Below are 18387 nucleotides of genomic sequence, written 5' to 3'. Positions count from 1 at the left end.
AAAAACACCCAGTGGGATACTAGATAGCAATCAAAAAGAATAAGTCAGATCTATGTGTACCGACGTGGAATGAACTTGAGGCAAGCTCATTGGGGAAAAAAGAAAGGGGCAAAACAGGGGACAGCATGCTACTGCTGGTGTAAAGACATGTGTATAGACAACACATTCATGTGTGTTCATACATGCATAGGCTATCTCTGAAATCATTTTTACAATGGCCTACAGGCCTTACATAATCTAACCTGCCCCCTGGCACCTTGTCACGACCCCTCTGACTCATCCCTCTTTCCCCTTAGCTCTGCTCCACCTGCATTGGCCACCTTGCTTTTCTGGAACACCCCAGGCACCCGCCTGCCTTACGCTTCCCAATAGCTGGCAGGAACACTGTTGTCCCAGATGTCCATGGGGCTCACTTCCTCCCCTCCTTCAAGCCTCCGTTCAAATCTCCCCTTCCCAGTGAGGCCTACACAGACTACCCTAATAAAGCTACATCCTTCACACTTTATTTCCTCTTGCCCTTCTCTATTGATGCATGAGTTTTTGGCTGTGCTGTTCATGGCTTGACAGAAATGGGACTACTGGGCTTGTGGATTTTTTTATGAGAACTTCATGGTTAAAATAAAGTGCTAATTTCAGTCCCCTGGTAGTTGGAAGCACAGTTTTTCCTGAACCCCACACTCCCAGATATTTCTTCTTTCAAAGCAGTCCAGAGGTCTGGGTGAGCTGCTGGGTGTATGGGGGTGAGGGAGGGACCTGAGGGCACTTGGCCTGGTCAGAGTAATGGGTGTATTCCCAGGGGCTATTAAAGGCTGGCTGCTGAGCTTCCTGGACAGGGCTGACTGATGGGAGGCCCCCTTGGCCCAGACCAGGTGGTGGACCCGCCGCCACTGCTGCAGCCAGTAGAGCATCTCCACTTTGTCATGCTTCATCTTGTCCAGGTAGCGCCGCCCCTTGAAGGTCACTGGCTCACCAAAGACTAACTCGATCTCCTCCAGGAGGGGAACCAAAGGAGCCTCCACTAGACCGAGCCTCTTATGGAGATGGTTGCGGATCTGATTCTCCTCCAGGAAGCGACTCAGGCCCATGTCGGTCTTGTGGAAGAAGCGGTTAGGGTCGGAGGCTTGTCGCTCAAACCACTCCAGTTTCCCCAGCAATACCTCCCGCAGCTGAATGGGCTGCAAGGCCTGCTCCCAGGCACTCACCAGTGACGGCAGCTGCCTCAGGCGGGCATTGGAGCTGTACTTGATGGCCATGTCCAGCCGGTCTTTGTCAGGGACCTCAAGCATGGACCACAGCTGCTCCAGACGCTTCTGTAGGCTCAGGATTTTGTGAGAGTCTTCCAGGAGGCTGTTGTTCTCAGTTCCCAGCCTGTGCTCCAGCACCGTGTCCCAATCCCACTCTCCTGGCACAAAGTCTGGCTCGTCATCTTCAAGCAAGGGAGGTGGGTGCTGAATCTTTCGGGACTCTCTGACAGGGGCCACGATCTCCACAGGAACCTTCTCTTCATACATTTGGAAGATGACATGGAGGAAGTCTGTCTCCTGGGTGGTGAGGTACTTGAAGTAGTCACCCACAGACAAAGTCGTTTTCCACCAGTTCAGCCATGAGGCCTTGTTTGACCACTTCTCCCAGCTTTTATGTGCTTGGAGTGATGTGAAGGAGGACATCTTATCAGGGTTGGACTGTAAAGTGTTAGCTCTCAGGGAAGAAAGTCCAGCCAGCTTGGTGTTGATGAAACGATGCTGTTTTTCTTGACGTAGAAAGGCTGAGAATAGGAAGGCCGACCAGTCTTTATTGGCTGCAGGCTCAACCAGGGGCCCCTGGTCAAAAGAGAAGCGGTCCTTAGAGACATGGCTCATCAGCTCCTTGTACACCTCCCTGATGCTACTGCCCAAAGTGCAATCAGTATCCATTTCCTCGATAAGTTTGGGTTCCAGTTCACCAGCCAGGTGGTTGTATAGGACTCCGGCCCCCTCAACGTGGAAGGAATCCAAAAAGTTTCTTGCTGAGACCTGTACAGCAGCTGCCTGGACCACCTGATTTCTTAGCTTCAAAGTAACAGTCACTGGCTGTGGTTCAAGTGGATGGGATCTGGGGGACTGGGGGCTCCACTGCTCTGAGGCTTCCTTCTCCTCAAGGCCCTTCAACATTCTCTGCAGCTCTTCCATGTGATGTGCTGCAGCTGGGCGGTAGGTCAGGGCCCCCAAGAGTGGGGGCAGGCCCGAGTCCAGCGGTGAGTAGTGAGACCGCCCCAATTGCATGTTCTTCATCCTCTGCTTCAGGTCCTCAGCCACAGTGTCCCCTGCCAGCTCTGGTTTGCTCTCTGCAACCAGGACCAGTGGGGTTAAGGGGCGAGGAGAGAATGGAGGAAGGCCCAACTCATCTGCTAGTTTCCAGCCCTCACGCAGAGAGGGCATGGACTGGCCCCTCTGGAGCTGGGAGGAGAGGGGCAAGTGGGAGGTGGGGGGAACCTGGTTGGGGGTAGCCACAGAGGACCCAGGCAGTGAGGCAATCTGTGAACTGAAGTTGCTTTCTCTCCCCTTTTGCATGGTGGACAGCCAGCGGAGAGGCTTCTTCTTCTTCAGCTGGGGAATGGACTTCCATTCCTTCACTGGGTCCGGTTCAGGCTCACTGACAAGCTCTCGCGGGCGGCTGAGTTGGATGAGGTAGTTCAGGCTAAGGTTGGAATATGGCACTTGGGCAAAGCCAGTGCTGTGATGCCACGGGATAGGGCAGAGCCTGAAAGCCGCAGTGGGGCCGAGGGGGCGCAGTCTGGGCACGCAGACTTGGACCTGCCCTTCCTTCAGCAGGGCGCGGAAGTCGGCGAGCAGGCCACGGTAGACCTCGGGACCGGTGAGGAAGACTGTGCAGTCCCTGGCGAGGCTGGCGGCCAACCGGGTGAGCGTGGCTGATTCGGTGAAGACAGCTGCGGGGGTCGACATGATCTTCTGAAGGTGCAGGTAGCGTACGAAGAGCTGCTCGCTGCTGAGCAACACGTAGACCAGGAGCCGCTCCCGCAGCCTCTGATTGTTCAAGTGGCTCAGACCAGGTTCGGTGGGGGGCTCCTGCCAGCTGCACTTTAGCTCATCCAGGATGACCTCGGTGAAACGGAGTCGTACCTTGCGAGGCGCGCGCGCCTCCAGCCCGCTGTTGGCCAGCCGCTCCGCTACCTGGCGGCAGAGCGACGCCACCGTCAGCCGTGAGACCGGTAGGGGCAGCAGCATCAGGACCTCCTGCGAGAGGCGCTTCTGAGACTCTGTGCGCGTCGTCGTGCGGGGGAAGAGCGACAGCGGACGCAGCAACCGGTGGTAAAACCGCTGGAACTCGGGCTTATAAGGCTCCATCTTAGACCACGCGACGCTGGCGGCGCCGGCGGCGCCGGCGGTTACTAAGGCAACGAGGGGCCGGATGGCCCAAGTGCGCCTGCGCAGCCCTTGCCCGCCGCAGCGTGGCCGTGGGTGGGTGGGTGGGATGCAGAGCCTTGCGTGCGCTCGCAGCGGGAGGCGGGGCAAGGAGTGGCTTCCGGGGCTCCGCCTCTCCCGACGCGTCTCAGGGTTGGCGACACAGGACCTGGACAGTTCGGGTCCTCCGGTGGTGACTGCGTTCGGGATGGCATCGGACTCGGGGGACCGCGGGACTGCCTGCACGGTGAGGGTCGAGGCCTCGTGTGGGAGCCTCGCAGGGGCGAGAGCTTCGGCCCCTGGGGTCATCGTTAACTTGAGAATGGGGGAAGGAGCGTACACCTGGGTTGGGGCCTGGGGTCCAGGCTGGAATGTGAGAGTAGCAGGGCCCTTGGCGTTAATGTTGAGGGGTGTTGCTCTTGGAATGATCGTGAGTGATAATGAAGGCGCTTGAGGAGGGGTCACGTGGGGCGTTACTCCAGGCCTTTGGGGGTGGTCGCAGAGAAGGTAGTGAAACAGGGTCACGCAAGAAGCTTCCCTAGCTCTCATCGGCCCGTCCTTGCAGCTGGAGTTCGCGGTGCAGATGACCTGTCAGAGCTGCGTGGACGCGGTGCGCACGTCCCTGCAAGGGATAGCAGGTAAGAACCTGCTTAACCAGATTAACTTTTCAGTGCGCAGTCAGGAGGCCTCTGGGAGGGGCAGGCAAATCTCTTAGACCAACCCTACTCCCATTTACAGATGCAGAAATTGAGACCTGGAGAGAGGAAGGAACGTTCTCAGAGTCACACAGGGACCCAGAGGCGGAGTCTAGAGTGCAGGTCTCAGGCCTGCCCTGCCGGATTCTTCTACTGGCTCTGCCTGCCCTTCTGGTGTCTTAAACCTCCAGTGCCTGGAGGGTGAGGAGGAAGGCAGAGCGTAGTCCCCCCCTACAGGGGTTTTCCCTGGAATACAGGCAGTTCTTGCTTGAGAAACAAAATAATCTTGACAAAGCAAACAGCAGCCCTAGCCATGTTCCATCTTAGGCGGCCCTGATTCTTTTTTTTTTAATTTTGGCTGCTTTAGGTCTTCATTGCTGCACTTTCTCTAGTTGCGGCGAGCGGGGGAGGTGCGCGGGCTTATTGCCGTGGCTTTTCTTGTTGCGGAGCACGGGCTCTAGGGCGCGGGCTTCAGTAGTTGTGGCACGTGGGCTCAGTAGTTGTGGGGCACAGGCTTAGTTGCTCTGCGGCATGTGGGATCTTCCCGGACCAAGGATTGAACCCATGTCCCCTGCATTGGCAGGCAGATTCTTAACTACTGCGCCATCAGGGAAGTCCGGCCCTGATTCTTAAAAGCCAGCTAGCCGGTCTGGAGGTGACCAGGCACAATCGGAAAGATCTGAGAAGGCAGAGCCACCAGCATGGCCATGGGAACTGCCTGTCTTTGATTCTGTCAAATGTTTATCCAGTCATTCAGGTATAGACCAGACACTGGGGGCTTTTTAGGGAAAAGTGTTCACAAATGTTTCAGGCACAGCCTCTGCCCTCAGGTAACATGAGCACACAAGCATTGTGCTGGGAAGAGCAGTTCTTGGAGGAGCTGCCATGTGATGGCTTCTGAAACTGGGACATTGGTGGCACTTGGCTCTTTATAAGGCAGCAGTGTGTCCTAGGTCTTCGGGGTATGTGCTCTAGAGTCAGACTGTTTGGGTTCAAATCCCCCCTTTGCCACTTAATGGCACTAAGACCTCGTGCATGTTACTTTTTGTGTCTGTTTCTTCAGTGTTTAAATGGGCAAGGTAATGGAAGCTACCCCAGAGGTTCATTGTGAAGAGTAAATTAGTTCATACATGTAAAAGCACTTTAGAAAGGTCTTTGGCATGTAGTGAGAGCCCACTAAATCTTAGGAATTATGAGAGGCAGGGCTTATAGGTGGTAAGCTGGTTGGGCAGAGGCATGAGGGGACAAAACTTTTTTTTTTTTTTTGGCCGCACCGTGCGTCATGTGGGATCTTAGTTCCCCCACCAGGTATCGAACCTGTGCCCCCTGCAGTGGAAGCGCAGGGTCTTAACCACTGGACTGCCAGGGAAGTCCCTGATCTTTTTTAAGTTGTTCAAACTGGCTTATTTAGGGGTTCCATTTTCACTCCTCAGTAGATTTTATGTATTTCTCATATGCTTCCTCACCCATTAGTTCATCTAGTTCTGAGGTGTTCCTCAATGTCATCTCGATCAGCCAACCATCTTCATAACATTTGTGGACAAGTCCTGGATTTTCTGCAAGAGCTTCATTCATTTCAGTTACTTCTCCTGATAGAGGAGACTAGAGTTCACTAGCAGCTCTCACACTTTCCAAAGCACCAAACTGCTCTTGTTGGTTCAGTTTTGTCCCAACTTCAGGCAGACTACAGTAAACAACATCTCGCAAAGCGTCCTGTGCAAAATTGTTGATTCCCACTGTTCCAACACCATTTCACTTTGTTAGCCATTCATGTTTGCCCATGAATCTTATGCATAGAGAGCAGAGCAGGGCTGGTGCGCAGCGGCCGGGCAGCACCTGCCCTCAGCCCCCAGAGCGCTTGGTGCTGGCTTCCAGTGCCATGTTTGCAGAGGGGGACAGATCCTAAAGCTGGGTTTGCTTTGACTATGTGTTTGGGAATGAGGGGTGAGTGTCTGAGAAAACTGAGCCATTCCACTGAGAGTGGAGTGTTCTGACCAAAGCTTTCCAAAGCTGTTGGACTCTACCTCCTGTAAAACATTCTTACTGGGAGAGCAGACAGCTGGACTTCTGTTGGACATAGGGCAGTTTTTAGCCCTCTGCAGTTTCTTAGAGACCAGATAAAGACTTCTGGTGACTACATTTTCTGGTCTGGGTAACTGGAAGCAGCTTGGCTTTCTCATGGGCTGGCTTCCCAGTTGCAGAGAGGGAGACAGAAAGAGTGATCGGGTGATTTGCCCTCTCCAGGAGGCCTGGGCTTTGGGGAAGAAGGCTCTGCTCTCCTCCTAGGGGTAAGTGGGAGGACCTCCCAGCCCAAGGCTCACTTCCTTGAACTCTTATCACCCACCCTAGAGTCCCCTACGGCCTTATCTTTTCTCCCTCTCTGGGCTCTGAGCTAAACAGGTACTACTGGCCAGGCCACACTCCACACCAGCCAAACCGAACTGCTGCTCAGCTGGGGAGCCAGCCTTCTTGGTTCAGACTCAGGTCAAAGTTTTGGGAATTGCAGTCACAAGGAGCTTCCCACTGGGGCCCTCCCACTTTCTGTGCAGAGAAGCAGCTCTTCTTAGGAGACCCCAGAGCAGCAACCTACCTGTGCCAAAGCCAGTCCATCAGAAAGTCTTGTCTGCTGTGTCTAAAACTCTTTTTCTGTACTTTGGGCTTCACACCAAACCAGACCACCTCACCTCACCACAACCCACACGAGAACCTCATCTTTGGGCTCTCTGTTGCCCTTTCCGATAGGTTCTTCACATAGAAACCAGAGTGATTTTTTTCCTTTTTTATTTTCAATTATTTTATTTTTTGGCTGCACCGCGTGGCTCGTGGGATCTTAGTTCCCCAACCCGCTGGTCGAACCTGCACCCTTGGCAGTGAAAGCCTAACCACCGGACCGCCAGGAAATTGCTAAGAATGATTTTTTAAATCATACATCAGATGTTGTCGCTGCTCTGCTTAAAATCCTGTGAAAGTCCTAATATTTAAGAGCTTCCCATAGGCCAGGCACTGTTCTAAGTGCTCTATATGAGATAACTCGTTTAGGCCTTCAGTAGCCTGCTGAAGTAGGTCGTATTGTTATCTCCATTTGTAGAGGAAGAAACTGAAAAGAAAACAGAAAGGTTGAGTAAGCTAAGGCCACACAGCTAGTAGGTGGCAGACTCAGAATTTCAACTCCAGAGCCCACACCCTCAACCACTGTACTCTGTGGCCTCTGCCAATGGCCTCCCCTTGCATTAAAATTAAATTCCAGATTCTTTCCTGTTGCCTGCAGGGCTTTGTTTCATTGGTCTCCACTTACAACTTTGTATCTTATCATTCTCTTTACTCCAGCTCCAGCCACTGGGCCTTTCTCTTCCTAGAACACATAGATGTTGTTCCTGCCTCAGGGTCTTTGCCCAAACTGTACCCTCTGCTGGAATGCTCTTCCCTGACTACATTCAGGCCTTTGCTTAAAGTCCCAGAGAAACTTTCCTTCACCAGCCTAAGTGGCTCACGCCCCGGTTGTTCCCCAGTACCTGTTTCATTGAGCACACTTTGCCCTATCTGAATCTCCCTGTGCATGTGTTTGATATCCATATTCCTGTGCTGGAACACATGCTGCTTGATGGGGCAGAGACATCACCTGACTTGTTCCCTGCTGCATCCCTAGTGCCTGGAACGGGGCGCATGATAGGCACTTAGTGTACATTTGTTAAATGAATGAATAGGCAAGTGAATCCCTCACACTGCATGCTTATTAAGCTCTGGGAGCCTCAGACAATCAATCCTTTGGGGCCCAGTCCTTCTTCCTGTGGGGCAAGGGGACCAAGCATCAGCTCTGGAGTTGGACAGGCTGCCTTCTGAGCTTTGCGATCTCGAGCCAGTTGAGAAGCCCTCCAGCCTCATTTCTTCACTTACCAGAGGAGGACAGTATCACTGTCCTGATGTGTGTAAAGCTGAGCACACAGCTCTTGGCATTCCCTAGAGGCTCAGAGTTCCCTGCCGTCCTCCCTACCACTGTGGCATCCAGAGGCACCTCTGGGTGGACCTGGAGCTCCAAGGCTTCACGCTAGGTGGCCCAGGATGAGACATTGTGTTAAGTGACAGGCAGTTGGGTTATTTGGGGGGTTTTCTTCTGGCAGAATTGCCCGGTACTTGCCTGGAGGAGATGGGTGTGTCTGTCTGATTTCTGTTTACAAATTCGGCCCCTCCCCCAACAGTGTCACCGATGGGGCAGGGGATCTGTAGAAGCAAGACCGTGGGACCCTTTGTAACCACAGGCCAAACAGTCCTGCCTCTTGGGTGCTACCTCCTCCCAGTACCATCTCCCCGTTTTGCCTCGAGTTGGAAGGAATCTGAACAGCTGAGGTTCCTTGTGTGTGCCTCAGGGACTGTTATTCCCATCTCTGCCTGATGGTTAATCCAGGTGTAGTCTTGATTCTCCCACAGCCCATGAGCTCCCTGCGGACTAGGACTGGTGCTTTCCCTGACCCTGGCCTCCTCCAGGCCCAGCACACGTTTGTTGAACGAATACAGGGTGGGGGTGGTGGTGGGTGGGGGAACCAAGGATGAAGGGAATGCAGACAGTCAGTGCAGCCTTCAGTTCACACAGCATTGGCTCAGCAGAGGGACATGCCTCGCTTAACCTGTCTTCTGGGCTGCCCAGGGCTCCCGGCTCCCATGGGCTCTACCCTGCCAGAGCAACAGACACACTTACTAAGATCAGAGCAGAATGGTTGTAAGCTCCACAGGTGAGATCATCCCTCAGAGTTCCCAGCCATCCCCTGTGCTCTGGCTCAGGATTCAAGAGTTCTCTTAAAAGGCTTATGAGCCCTGAACATCTGAATGAAAGAGAAGCCCCTTCTCGTCCTTCTTTGAGGTGGCTCGATGGCCCTCAAAACTGAGCATGTGTCAGAATCGTCCCGCAGGTTGTGTATACACCAGGGTGGCTTCAGGGATTTGGAGGGCAGTTGAGACCCTCTGACTTTTGAACCTGACCCTTGTGGACCACACAGAGCTCCTGCCCACACAGAGGATTGTAATCGGTGCAGCATGAGTTACATAGGAAAAGTGGGAACTGCCACAGGAGGATGGAGGAGGGGGCGCCAAGCCAGCCTGGAGGCTGGAGCTGCTTCTCAGGGTGAGCAGTATTCAGGTGAAGTGCTCGGGCTCTGGAGCTAGGCTGCCTGGGATGAGTTCCAGTCCCACCATTCACTACAACGTGACTTGGAGCAAGTTGCTTAACTTCTCTATGCCTCAGTTTTCTCATCTGTAAAGTGGGGATAATAGTGCCCAACTCACAGGGTTACTGCATTAATACAGGTAAAGTACGAAAAAGCCCACAGTGCATGTTCAGTAAATGTTAGCTTTCAGGATAGTGGTGATAGCCCCCTCTTTTTTTTTTTTTTTTTTTTTTTTTTGCGGTACGCGGGCCTCTCACTGTCGTGGCCTCTCCCGTTGCAGAGCCCAGGCTCCGGACGCGCAGGCTCAGCGGCCATGGCTCACGGGCCCAGCCGCTCCGCGGCATGTGGGATCTTCCCGGACCGGGGCACGAACCCACGTGCCCTGCATCGGCAGGCGGACTCTCAACCACTGCGCCACCAGGGAAGCCCAGCCCCCTCTTTTTTATGTGTGCCAGCTTCATTGAAATATTCATATATCATAAAATTCATCCATTAAAGTATACAGTTCAGTGGTTTTTAGTATATTCACAGAGTTGTGCAACCATTACCACTATCAGTTTTCTATTTCATCACCTTATGAAGAAAATTGTACCTTTCAGCTATCACCCTCCTACTCCCCTACCCACTAATCTACTTTCTGTCTCTATAGATTTATCTCTTCTGGGTATTTCATCCAGAATGACATCATCTAATATGTGTTCTTTGTGACTGGCTTTTACTTAGCATAATGTTTTTAAGGGTCATCCACATTGTAGCATGTATCAGTGCTGAATGCCTTTTTATGGCTGAATAGTATTCCATTGCATGGGTACAAGTTTTGTTTATCCACTCATCATTTGATGGGCTTTGGGGCTGTTTTCACCTTTTGACTATCATGAGTAATGTGGCTATTGATAGCCCACTTTTATACAAACATTTTTTTTTATTGTTTAATTTTTAAAAATTGAAGTATAGTTGATTTACAATGTTGTGCTAAAACATTTTTAAAAGAACTATCTGTGTTTCAAAAGTTATAAATAGGGGCTTCCCAGGTGGCGCAGTGGTTGAGAGTCCGTCTGCCAATGCAGGGGACACGGGTTCGTGCCCCAGTCCGGGAAGGTCCCACATGCCGCGGAGCGGCTGGGCCCGTGAGCCGTGGCCACTGAGCCTGCGCGTCCGGAGCCTGTGCTCTGCAACGGGAGAGGCCACAACAGTGAGAGGCCCGCGTACCGCACAAAAAAAAAAAAAAAAAAAAAGTTATAAATAATGCCTCACATGAAATAAGAATTCACAACACTCCTGGGGGCAAGATGGCGTTATCCCCACTTTATTCATAAAGAAACAAACTCAGAGAGCTTAAGGGCCTTACACAGCTAGAAGGCAGCTTCAGAGCTTGCCTCTAGCCATAGGAAGGTTGGTTAAGATGGGGATGGGGAATGGCCCCCTGATTCTCTCTTCCCTGCTCCCAGCACAGGGGTGCCAGCCCTCTGCTGCCCACTGTCTCCTGTCTTCTCCCAGGTGTCCAGAGTGTGGAGGTGCAGTTGGAGAACCAGATGGTCCTGGTACAGACCACCCTGCCCAGCCAGGAGGTGCAGGCCCTTCTAGAAGGCACTGGGAGGCAGGCGGTACTCAAGGGCATGGGCAGTGGCCTGTTCCGTGAGTAACCTTGGCCTTGGACTCTCTGGGAGGGAGGTGGCCTGGGTGTGGTACCGATCCAACCATGGCCTTTGGGGGCTCGGGTTGGCGTGGCTTTAGGGACCCCGCGAAGTTATGGGGGCTCTCTCCACGTCATTTCCAAGTTGATAAATGGGTGGGGCTGGGTGAGGTGATGAGCCAGCCCTGGTGTTTAATACCTTACAGAGAATCTGGGGGCAGCAGTGGCCATTCTCGGGGGGCCTGGCCCTGTGCAGGGAGTGGTGCACTTCCTACAGCTGACCCCTGAGTGCTGCCTCATCGAGGGGACCATTGACGGCCTGCAGCCTGGGCTGCACGGACTGCACGTCCATGAGTTCGGAGACCTCACAAGGAACTGCAACAGGTGAGTCCTCTGTAACCTCCCTGTAGCATCCTTATTGCCCCAGTTGTGCACCCACATAAGTGCAGGGGGCTGTGTTCAGCTTTTTACACACTCTTTCACGTTTGATCCTCACAAGTACCCTGGGAGGCATATACACAAAGGCCCAGTCTACAGATGAGAAAACTGAGACTCAGAAAGGTTAAATGACTTGTCAAAGACCCTAGAGCATGTAAATGGTAGAGTGGGGATTTGAACCAAAATCTGACCTAGACACTCCTGCTCATAGCCACCTTACTGCCTCCGAGATGGAAGGTGACTCCTGGACACGGGAGAGTCAGGTCTCCATGTCATGGTGTTTGTCATGCTGTCATGCCATTAGTTGTTTACTCATCTGTGTCTCGCCTGGAAGCTTATTGAGGGCAGGTCCCATGACTGATTCTTCTTAGTGCCCTCAACTCAGAGCCTGGCACAGAGTGGGCCTGTGTGTTGAATGAGTGGATGAATGAATAAGTGAGTGAATGAATAAATGAAACAAATGTAAAGTAAGAGGATGGATCACCTGGCCTGTGAGCTATTGTTTCACTGCCCACCTGCTATCTTTCCTTCTTAGCTGTGGGAACCACTTTAACCCTGATGGAATGTCTCATGGGGGTCCCCAGGACTCTGACCGGGTAAGTGAAAGCCCAGAATCCTAACCACTAGGCCACCAGGGAACTCCCCGACCAGGTAAGTATTCTTTTTAGGCTGAGAGAGAACCCAAGGTCTCAGAGGCAGGGCACGCAGCTCTCGGGGCCTGAAAGTATGATTCCTTTTTCCCTCACTTTTTTGGTTCCATTTAGAAACATTTATTGACACTTTCTGTGTTGAAGACCTACTCCCTAAGACTCACAGTCTGGTGAGGGAGACACTGAGAACTCCTTGGTTGCAGTGCAGTGAGAGAATCCTTGCAGGAGCCTGCCAGAGGCCCTGGGAGCCCAGAGCAAGCTCCTGACCCAGCCCGAGGGGCACATGCAATGGGAGAAAGCTTCCTGGAGAAGGTGATGGTGTGGAAGTTAAAGGTTTTACCTAAACTAAAAAGGCCATCCCAGAACTTCTCTGGTGGTCCAGTGGTTAAGACTCCTCACTTCCACTGCGGAGGACATGGGTTCGATCCTTCATCGGGGAAGTTCCGCATGCCTCATGGTGTGGCCAAAAAAAAAAACAAAAAAAAAACAAAAAACAAAACGCTGTCCCTGACGCTGCAGCTCCTGGCCCTGGAGTTTAATTTTACACCAGAGAATTGTTTCCCCATCAGCAGTGAGTCACATGCTGCCTTAATGATTCTTGCCTTATCTGAGTACTACTTGTTCTGTTAGTTACTCAATGTTTTTATTTAAATTGACTGATTTTTTTCCCCTTAGGTAAATTTAGTTATTTTTAACATTTTAATCTATCACTGAAGGTTTCAAACAAGTTCTAAAAGTGGAGAAACTAGAGTCCCGAACCCCCATGTCCCTGTCACCCAGTTACCAACTCGTGGCCAGTCCTGCTTCATCTACACCCCTGGCCCTTCTCCACCTTATTTTGAAGAAAATCAAGACATCATTCATGTAATTAAGGTAGATTTATTTTTAACAAGAAACTTGATATGGCCACAGAAAATAAGAAACCAGTACTTCTAGCCCCAAGAGGAGGATCATTGTGAAGCTAAATCAGTGCAGACCTAAAACGTGTCATTAGGGTCCTGCCAGGGACTACGGCCTGCTTTACCGTTGTCAGGGTGATTAGTGAATGTCAGAGAGGCGTTAAAGACGTTTTAACACCAAGCTGAAATTTCGTCCTGGATGTCGTGCCAGGAGGATGGCCTCCTCTCTCAGTGATGGGATGTTTCCTGACGCCCTGTCCGCACACACCTGATTCCGTCTCCTCCGCCTGCGGTGCTATGTGTTCCCCTCCTCAGGGATTCAGAGGGGATCAGCCTCTGAGCCACACACCAGGCTGCTTGCTCCTCCACCCAGTCCTGGAAACGCCCCCCCCCCTTAATCTTCCTACCGCAAAAGACCCCAACACCAGGCACAGCAAAAAGTGCCAGGTGTGAGCAGCAGATGTCCCAAAGGGAAACAAGATAAAGCAGAAGTGGCTCTTCTTGCTGCTTGCTCATCAGCCGCGTCACACAGCCCCACCCACCTGTGTGCAGGGGAGGGCAAACAAATGAAAACATGGTGTGTGTTTCTTAATTCATGTAAGTGATTTTTGTTTTTTTGGACTTTTGACAGCTCTGTCACTTTTCTAGTGATCAAAGTTTTTACTCCTCGCCCCCCGCCCCCTGGGGAGTGGGGGAAGCCTTTCTGTTGGGTCCATTGCATAGTGTCATACTTGCGTTCTGTGTGTCAGTTATCTATTGCCGAGAGTCAAATTACTCCAAACTTAGGGTTTTTTGTTTTTTTGTTTTTTGTTTTTTTTGCGGTACGCGGGCCTCTCACTGTTGTGGCCTCTCCCGTTGTGGAGCACAGGCTCCGGACGCACAGGCTCAGTGGCCATGGCTCACGGGCCCAGCCGCTCCGCGGCATGTGGGATCTTCCCGGACTAGGGCACGAACCCGTGTCCCCTGCATTGGCAGGCGGACTCTCAACCACTGCACCACCAGGGAAGCCCTATTGGGGTTTTTTTTGGCCAAGCTGCTCGGCTTGTGCGGATATTAGCTCCCCAACCAGGGATCGAACCCACAGCAGTGAAAGCGCCAAGTCCTAACCACTGGACCACCAGGGAACTCCCAGGTTTAAAACAAACAACAAGCATTTGTCATCTCACAGTTTCTCTGGGGTAGGAATTCGGGTACAGCTTAGCTGGGGACCTCTGTCTTCGGGTCTCTCAAGGCTCGATGTGGGGAGGACCCGCTTCCACACGAGCTCATGTTGCTGTTGGCCGGCCTCAGGGCCTCCCTGGCTGTTGGCCAGAGACATCAGTCCTTTGCCAGGTGGGCCTCTCCCTAGGCCAGTGCACAGCACAGCAGCTGGCTGCCGTCAGAGCAAGTGAGAGAGAGAAGGCTTCCAAGACTGAAGCCACGCTCCTTTTGTAACGTAAGCTTGGAGGTGACGCCACGTCCAGCCCACCCTTGTGGTGGAGCACACAGGGTGTGAATCCAGGGGGTGCATCTTAGAGGCAGTCTTCCTCATTGAAGCCTTGAAAGGTGCTGAGCAGGAATCAGGCAGGTGAAGAAGGGAGAGTGGGAATGGAGGCTCAACAGGGGACGCCCCGTAGACAAAGCCCTGGAGGCTTGAACCGGCAAGAAGGAGGTCTGGGAACTGGCAGCCCTATGCCTCTTAGGAAGTGGAGTTTCTGAAGGGCAGAAGACCCCCTCGTGACCCGTGCCTTGGCCTGGGCCCCTCCCAGGGAGGGCATCTGAAGGGGCTGGAGCCAGCTGCTGTCTTGTACCCGAGCCCTCGGTATAGGCAGAGGAAGACCTGAGCAAGAGCTACATGTCCAAGGAGCCATGATGACTGGCATGTTCCTTTTGGATTTCAGCGTCTGGTTTTGTCCAGACAGAAGTGAATTCAGTGTGGGGATTTATGTCCAAGCCTGGTTGTCCCTTTGCACATCTCCTAACTGGTTTCTAAGCTTCCTTCCCTTCTCTCCCCATCCACCTCCAGTCCTTTGCCTTCATGCACGGTATTAGAGGAATTGTTCCAAAGCATGGAGTGACAAGGTCACACACCTGCCTGAAACCTTTCTTAACTCCCCAGTACCCAAGGGGACAGATCTCACGTGGCTACTTGGTGTGACGTTCAGTGCCACCTGGCCCAGTTCCACCCACCCGTGTGCAGGGGAGGGACTAGAAAGCCTGCGTCCCCTGACCCTCTGCTGCTGGATCGTGCCTCTGAGCCACACACCAGGCCGCTTGCTCCTCCGCCCAGTCCTGGAAACGTCTCCCCCGCCTTTATCTTCCTACCGCAAAAGGCCCCAACACCCGGCACAACAAAAAGTGCCAGGTGTGAGCAGCAGACGTCCTAAAGGAAAACAAGATAAACCAGAAGTGGCTCTTCTTGCTGCTTGCTCGTCAGCCCCGTCACACAGTGACATGCTTTGTGACCCTGCTTTGCGGCAAGGCCATGTGTACCAGCCCATGTTGGCTCAGGCTCTTACTTCTGCCCAAGTGTCAGGTTGGGGGCAATTTATTTGCACAGACAGACGTGGGTCTCTGGGACTCATCAGTAGGGCCTTGTCACCAGGAAACACACTCACTGTTGTGCTAACCCTATGTTTTGTAATCACTAGTGTGTTCCATGTCTGTCTCCTCACCATGCTCTGAACCCCTTGAGGGGTGTTGACCACATATACACCATCACCTCCCACCCTGCCTGGCAGAGGGTATCTGATGTAGGCGGAGCTCAGTAGCTGTGTTAGGACATTTAAAAATATATATATTTATTTATTTATTTGGCTGCACCGGGTCTTAGGTGGGGCGTGCGGGATCTCTTTAGTTGCAGTGTGCAGGATCTTTTTAGTTGTGGCATGCGGGATCTTTAGCTGCGACATGCAGGATCTAGTTCCCTGACCAGGGATCAAACCCGGGCCTCCTGCATTGGGAGCGCAGAGTCTTAGCCACTGGACCAGCAGGGAAGTCCCAGGACATTTTTATTACCTTCAAGGGAGAAGGTGGGCAGAACCAGGTGTTGGGGGCAGGAGACGCCCTTTGCCCCTGTGTTTCTTCTTTTCCTGGAGGCCGGACGTCAGGGAAGGGATGCTGGCTGCCTCTGATGGTCAAGAAGCCAAGCTTGGCCAACTTAAGCCCAGGGGAACTGCAGACTACCAGGGGCTCACAGAGTCATCGGGAGGCTGGAGAAGTGGGCTTGGAAAAGAGCAGGAACCAGGCTAGATTCTGAGGCTGGGATGCAGAGTGGGCAGCAGCCTTGTAGGAGAAGCAGCCTGGTCTAGTGACATGACTTCCTAGGGAGGGAGTCACTGGCCGTTTTCAGCGTGCTGTCATTCAGCGTGCCCAGGATTTTAGTTCCAGGGAGAGAGAGTCCAGTTTCCTTCCTTGTGTCCTGGGTCGTCCCTTCATCCTACCAGACTGGACCCATAGGAGGACACTGGTACTTTGAGGAAGGGGACCCAGATACTGGGAAGCCAGAAGTTAGCAGCCATGTCCCACGTGCCCTTTCCCCCCCGGGTCTCATTGCAGCACCGTGGAGACCTAGGGAACATCCACGCTGAAGCTGATGGCCGAGCCGTCTTCAGGATAGAGGATGAGAGGCTGAAGGTGAGGTGGAAAAGAAGGTGGGGACCTTTCCTAACAGGTCCACTGTCTGAGGTCTTTGTCTCCCCTCAAAGGTGTGTGATGTGATTGGCCGAAGCCTGGTCGTCGATGAGGGAGAAGACGACCTGGGCCGGGGTGGCCATCCCTTGTCCAGGATCACAGGGAACTCAGGAGAGGGGTGAGTGCTCTGCCCGCAGTGCCCGCGGAGACCGGGAGGGGCCAGGCAAGTGCTCATCTCAACCCCACTGCTCTTCCGCAGGTTGGCCTGTGGCATCATCGCACGCTCTGCTGGCCTTTTCCAGAACCCCAAGCAGATCTGCTCCTGCGACGGGCTCACCATCTGGGAGGAGCGAGGCCGGCCCATCGCTGGCGACGGGCGAAAGCAGCCCGCCAGTCCCCCCGCCCACCTCTGAGCACAGCCTCAGCCTCGCGTCTGTCACTGTCCTCCCTGCTGAGCACTTCCAGAGGGAGGCCCTGCTCACCCAGTCCTAGGAGCACTAGTGTGTGGGGTGTGTAGGGGTTGCTGTGATCTTCCCTTGGCAAATTAAAGTTTTATTTTCATATGGAACTTGGTGTTTTGTCCATGTCCTGTTGTCCCTTAATGGGCTTAATAACCACAGTCCCTCTGCCTCTGTCCTCCCTGTCGAGGGCCACCTCTTGGCTTTAGAGGCAAAGAAAACTGGATTCAAAGCCAACCAGTTCCTGAGGGCCGTATTCTTCTCCTCAGGGTCAGAGTGAAGGACCATAGCAGACATATTTCTGTTTGTGGCCTGTCCCCCTCCCTTCACTATGGCCAGTTGGAACCAAAATGGACACCTGACCCACACAGGGCCTTGCTTTCCCAGAGAAATCAAAGTGGATCCAGCTTTAGTTTCTCCCTGGGGTTGGATCTGTAACATGGGAATATGGGAGCTGTGGGTGGGCCTCTTCTCCCTGCATTATGGACCGAGTATCAGAAAAAGCCCATCGGCTGAGGAGGAAGAATGAGGCAGATGCACAGGGAGAACCTAAGAGTCGCAGGAGGATGCCAGATGCTCCAGAGTCTGCACTCTGGGCCTTTCCTGAGGCCAGCGACCTCCTGATCTGGGAGTCAAGAGACCATCCCCCCACCAATGCATCATCACCCACTTTCTAAAAAAAGTTAATGTGGCTTGAGTTGATTTCCTTACTCGCAAGTAAAAGACTCTTAATTAATCGAGTAAATAAAGTGTTTGGCACAGGGCCTGGCACAGGGTAAGTTAAGGGAGCAGGGCCTGTGATTCTGAGGCCAAATGCGGCCCCTGGAGGCAGACCCAGCCAGGCTCCCCTCTCACAGGGATGGCCGATGTCCAAGGACATCGAATTCCTTGGGGAATTGGGGCTGGGAATTCTGGGGCTTCGCAATCATCTGTTGTGCCCCCTGCCCCCACTGGACTGTGTCATGCTTGCTCATCCATGACGAAGCTGCTTTTGTGACGTGTTAGGCTGGCAGAGTGCAAACTTTGCCCCTTACACTGCCTGCTTGGAGCAAGGTGGGTGGATTAACAGCCAGCTGGCCTTGGCTTGAGGCACCTGGCTCTGCTCCCATTCCCTGGGCCCTGTCTGTTTCCCTCTCAAGACTGCTGGCTCTGCCTCTAGCCCTGCTCTTTTCTCGCCAAACCTATGCTGGTTGCTTTCCAGCTCCCCTTGGTTCCTGGGGAACCAAGTCCTTTTAAGCCTGGGTCCCGGACTGTGTTTCTCCACCTCAGAATCATTGCAGGAACTCCCCTTGGACTCTGCTCACAGCCAACTCCTGACCTCCTCTCACCTTCATTCTGGAATTCTAGCTGGATTTAACCCATTTATGGCTAAACCGCTCACCATCCCCTGCCACTCTTTTTCTACTCCTAAGGGATCAGTATCCCCATTAACTTTTCTCTCT

General features: G+C 53.0%; 2 protein-coding genes across 2 annotated transcripts; one reads left to right on the top strand and one right to left on the bottom strand.

Annotated features, from left to right (window-relative positions):
* Positions 1-618: 618 nt before the first annotated feature.
* CCDC87 (coiled-coil domain containing 87) lies at positions 619-3344 on the bottom strand. The gene has a single exon (XM_060158506.1). It carries the CDS (start codon positions 3342-3344, stop codon positions 633-635), a length of 2712 nt encoding a protein of 903 aa, XP_060014489.1. The 3' UTR covers positions 619-632.
* Positions 3345-3509: 165 nt separating this feature from the next.
* Positions 3510-17055, top strand: CCS (copper chaperone for superoxide dismutase). The gene is made up of 8 exons (XM_060158507.1): positions 3510-3648; positions 3967-4039; positions 10753-10890; positions 11095-11272; positions 11862-11922; positions 16413-16490; positions 16562-16665; positions 16747-17055. The coding sequence occupies exons 1-8, from the start codon at positions 3610-3612 to the stop codon at positions 16898-16900; spliced, it is 825 nt and encodes a 274-aa protein (XP_060014490.1). The 5' UTR covers positions 3510-3609; the 3' UTR covers positions 16901-17055.
* The last annotated feature ends 1332 nt before the right edge of the window (positions 17056-18387 follow it).

Source organism: Lagenorhynchus albirostris, chromosome 9 (assembly GCF_949774975.1).
Source record: "Lagenorhynchus albirostris chromosome 9, mLagAlb1.1, whole genome shotgun sequence".
NCBI lineage: Eukaryota > Metazoa > Chordata > Mammalia > Artiodactyla > Delphinidae > Lagenorhynchus > Lagenorhynchus albirostris.
Note: the sequence above shows the minus strand (reverse complement) of the source record. Positions and strands in the feature narration are given on the sequence as shown.

Bases quoted from the DNA above. Each gene is read 5' to 3' on its own strand.
- CCDC87 (XM_060158506.1), bottom strand. From the start codon at position 3,344: ATGGAGCCTTATAAGCCCGAGTTCCAGCGGTTTTACCACCGGTTGCTG.
- CCS (XM_060158507.1), top strand. From the start codon at position 3,610: ATGGCATCGGACTCGGGGGACCGCGGGACTGCCTGCACG. The intron at 4,040-10,752 runs GTAAGAACCTGC...GTCTTCTCCCAG, and splicing joins GTCCCTGCAAGGGATAGCAG to GTGTCCAGAGTGTGGAGGTG. The intron at 16,491-16,561 runs GTGAGGTGGAAA...CTCCCCTCAAAG, and splicing joins TAGAGGATGAGAGGCTGAAG to GTGTGTGATGTGATTGGCCG.